At 41.2% G+C, this 4,290-nt stretch overlaps 1 protein-coding gene and 1 long non-coding RNA gene across 2 annotated transcripts; both read right to left on the bottom strand.

Moving 5' to 3' along the window:
- Positions 1-9: 9 nt before the first annotated feature.
- LOC109586559 (putative protein TPRXL) lies at positions 10-992 on the bottom strand (the record flags this gene model as incomplete). The annotated part of the gene is made up of 2 exons (XM_020002763.1): positions 614-992; positions 10-236 (listed from the first exon to the last, which is right to left on the bottom strand). Coding segments are annotated over exons 1-2 (606 nt in total), but the record flags the coding sequence as incomplete, so codon positions are not given.
- Positions 993-1,583: 591 nt separating this feature from the next.
- Positions 1,584-1,843, bottom strand: LOC109586561 (uncharacterized). The gene is made up of 2 exons (XR_002187093.1): positions 1,808-1,843; positions 1,584-1,755 (listed from the first exon to the last, which is right to left on the bottom strand). It is a non-coding gene; the product is annotated as an uncharacterized LOC109586561 (long non-coding RNA).
- Positions 1,844-4,290: the final 2,447 nt, after the last annotated feature.

Genomic DNA, 4,290 nt, shown 5'->3' with positions numbered 1-4,290 from the left:
CTCGACCACCTTGCCGGGGATGGTGGGAAGAGATGTGGCTAGTGATATTGCTGCTGTCTTAGCTGTGGGTAGTGCTGCATGGTGCGACCACAGGCTTAGAGGGTCCCAATTCAGGGTGCTAGCCATTGAGAATAAGGGCAGCGAGTGGGTCGTGTCTGCTGCGGATGACAATGAGGCTGGGAGGCTGTGCCCCACCTCACTGGTCACTGCTGAGCTGACCTTGGATGAGCTTGCATCTGCACGAAGGTAGGCAGAGAATTGGGAGGAGAAAAGAAGAGGACAGGGGGAGAGGAAGGGATCAAGTGAGAGAGGAGAGAGTAGAGGGGGAAGAGAAGGTAAAAGTAAGAATACAGAAGGAGAGGGAAGATGAGGCCCTGGACCCACCTGCTGTGGGTGGCCAATAGCATATAGCCTGCTCAGAAATGCATTTTTTGCAAGTCCCCCCCTGCAGGGGAGGTGGGAAGGTGTCTGTGGTATAAAGCTTACACAATAATAAAGGTGTGAAAATGTAATTGGCCTATAAGCAACACAATTGTATCAATGTAATTTATGCAATGCTGGAGCAATCAATGCAATGGAAGGCAGATGAGCCAGCAATATCAAAACTACATACCTGATAGGGGTGGAATGGCTGGGAGAGAATGAGCTGTAGAGCCGGGCGGCCGTGAACCATCAGACGAGGGAGGCAGTGGTGGCCCGCCAGCTCCAGGGGGACGGGAGGCGAGACGGAGAGCTTGATCAATTCCTCTCTCTATCCCAGACTCTACAGCAGCGTTCAAAACCCGAATGAGGGCTTCTGGTCCTGAGAGAGCCTCGGAGCTCGTGCTGCTGGTAGTGATCGGCCGTGAGGAATGGCTGGAGACTGGAGTACTAGTGGAAGAAGATCCAGTAGCTGAGCCAGCACTGCCCACGCCAACTGCCGTGGAAGAGATCACGGTTGTCGACGTCCCAGCACCAGTACTGCTACTAGTAGTCCCATGAACAGATGCCATCCTCAGAACAGAAAGAACAGAAAGACTTGCTAGAAGGCTCAGAGACAGAAGACTGCACATAAGACTGCAAGACTGGCTTGAAATGCTTTAGCTCAAATGACTGCAAACACGCTGTCTACCGTGGCCTTGACCGAGGCTTAAATAGGCTGAGTAGGTGTGGTTAACCCCGCTTAAAGCTCCGCCCTAACCAGCAATGAAAAGTTAATAAACCGTAGATAGATAACGTAGTCAAGTTAGTAATAAATCTAAGGGGTTAAAATATTATGTATAACCATTAATAACCGGAACTTTTACAGTCATGTGTGATGGGAGGGTTCCGAACTTTTCCTATCTATTGTGACGAGAAAAGTGTACGAACCGGGTGGTTAGACAGAAGACAATAACTTATTCAACCACTCAATAGAGATCCATAATGTGGAGGTCGCCCACTATGTTTCGTTTGGAAATATGATTGCATCTTTCTGTAACAATAGATTTACTGATTAGTTTGAGAGGTTTGTTTTGTACCCTTAACATAAAAACCAAAGGGTCTGTGACATTAAATATCACACCATCGTATTGCTTAGAACACACCGGAGGTCGCCGACACCATTTCTATTCAATAGGTTGTACAAATCAAAATATAGAACTAAATATAGTAAATGTGATCAATAATGATTGCTAATTCATAAAACACTGAATTTAAACTGCAAACAGATACATTGCTACAGCAGACAGCTTGGGCAAACAGGAAGAGTGTCTCTCAACATTATTGAAGGGTTACCTGTACAAAAAAGACTTTATGCAACAAAAAACCACCTGAGAAGTTTGCTTACCTTTTTCAACTTTCAGCCATTTTAATTTTACATACGAGTAATTAGAAAAATTATTTACGGTACTATCAACTAGCATTTTCCTGTTGCTACGGCCCGTTTCCAATCCCTATGTACTCTATTACCTTGAGGAGACAATTATTAGCGTGTACTTATTTTAGCGATTTTCATGAAACTAACATTTGGCTGATACTTAATTTAGCGTTTTTGATCATTTGATATTAATAACTTTTAGAAGAATGAAAGGGGCAAGCCTAAGCACATAGGCGTAGGAATGATTCAAAAGTTGGGCTCAACATTCAAAAGCATGACTTAGCATGTGAACATGGGGGGGCTAAGCCCTACTTGCTGAAAAGTTGGGGGGCTTNAGCCCCCCCAGGCCCCCCCCCCCCATTCCTACGCCTATGAAGCAAGCTACAGATTATGTGCTGTGATCTACATGTATGAGCAAGCAAAGCAATTGCACAAGTCTAAATACACTAATACAGTAGATCTTGTTGCATTAATCTTGCTTAAATTGCTTCATCACTGACTCTGCAGCCATTAACATGTAAAGTAGTCTTGCTTACAGTTAGAAACAGTCACGGAACGAAGAAGACTGTCATCTGCTTTGTTAACCTAGGCTAACTGCTAGAGAAGTCTTTGGACAGCAGTTTAGTATTATCTTGCTGATCCTTTGCTCAGTTTGCTGCAAATAAGCTCAGGCTTGCTGACGGCCGCCATTTTATTCATTGTGACCACACCCACTTTAAATGAAGAAATTAAAATTAGCGCGGACTTAAGTTAGCGATTTTTTAAAAATCGCTAAAATTCGCTAAATTAAATACCCGCAAACAATTGTCTCCTTAAGGTATCTATGGACTAGTTAATCATATTCATGCTAATCACGTGGGCATAAATTAAAATGGCATCAAACCACAAACCCACACGGTGCTGCAGCTGGAATTTGTCTTCCATTGTTCTCTGTCTTTGCTTCTTTTTGAAGCCACATGTCCAGTCCTTGACTCAAGCACAAAGGAATGATGTAAAAGCCAACTCAAGCGGTTCCCTGGCTTAAAAGATTTCTGTGTTGATAGAAGAAGATGAAAGAAGAAGAAAAAGTCTGAAGAATTTTGCCAGAAATTTGAATTTGGGCCTATTCTCCAGAAATGATCCCACTACATTACAGTCCACTTTAAAGGTACCAGGAGAATCGCTCAGTGAAGGAGAGCTCATCTAAGCCATTTATAAGGCTGTGTAACGTAAGATAAAAGAGTTATAAGTGTTTGAAAATCACAAAAACGGCCGCCATCTTGAAAAATCAACCTCAATCCTACATATAGGCTACCGCCTATATAATAATATATTTTCTATATTTATTTCTTCAAGTGGACTTGTTGAATGTTGCAACTGCTACCAATACTAGATCACAAAGTGGGGGTCTGTTGCTGGAAACACTACTTGATGATGGTGGCCGATAATCATTGGTAGTCAGTGCCATCTAGTCCTTGTTCCTGGGCTTGTTTCCTGTGAAGCAGTGAGGGCTATACCCTTGCCACTATCACTTATAGCCTGCCTGGCAGCATCATTGACTGTTTCTGTTAGGCTGTTGGACAGATTTTCAGAATATTTAAAATAGATATTAGATTATGTAAAATTATTACTTCAAGGCAATTATACCATTTCTCTTCTTGCCATGCTTTCTACATGTGCTTGTAGGCTAACTCTCTCGCATTGCTATTTTGAATGTTTTCATGATGCATTGTGCTAGTGATTGAGCCATGATAAGTAGGGGGCCATTTTTTATTTTCAAATCTTATAAAATCCGGTTGCCAGGGCACCTCCTTTTATACTGTGATTGATGGAAGATGATCTTTTAATAGTTTTATAGTGCACCTTTTTGTTTAACTTAAATCTGACAATTGGTTTACACAGCACTTCTAGGACCTTACCATTCAAGTGTAAATCAGTTTTAAGCCTAGTGATGCCAAGACTATCCACACAGTCATATAAAAAAGAACTAGATGAAAAAAGGAAGCAAGTAATTAAAAAGAAACATTAAATACAATTCGTCAGCAAAATAAGGGAAAACTTGCAAATCTATTTGGCTAGATATCCTACAGCATTGCATGAAGAATATTGTCAAAAGAACCATGGCTTTATTATTATTTTTTCTAACATAATATTTTGTGTGGCCATTTTTTCACCTGTGCTTTAAATTTTATTGTTGTAAATTTACTCTTCTCTCCATAGCTAAACTTCTGCTACTGCATATTAATATGGCACACTTGCCAAAACAGCGAAAAAACAAACGAACTCATATTGGTAAGAAAATGAAAGGAACTGCACTCCCATTTATTATTGATGTCTTTATGTGTAGGTGATGATGATGATGATTATGGTGATGGTGATGGTGATAATGTAGATTCACAGATGGAATCGGAAAATGGATTGGTAATTTATTACATAAGTACTTAGAATTGTGCCTGTAACAGTACTTTTATGTT

Source organism: Amphimedon queenslandica, unplaced genomic scaffold (genome assembly GCF_000090795.2).
Source record: "Amphimedon queenslandica unplaced genomic scaffold, v1.1 AMPQUscaffold_12838, whole genome shotgun sequence".
Taxonomy (NCBI): Eukaryota; Metazoa; Porifera; class Demospongiae; order Haplosclerida; family Niphatidae; genus Amphimedon; species Amphimedon queenslandica.
Note: the sequence above shows the minus strand (reverse complement) of the source record. Positions and strands in the feature narration are given on the sequence as shown.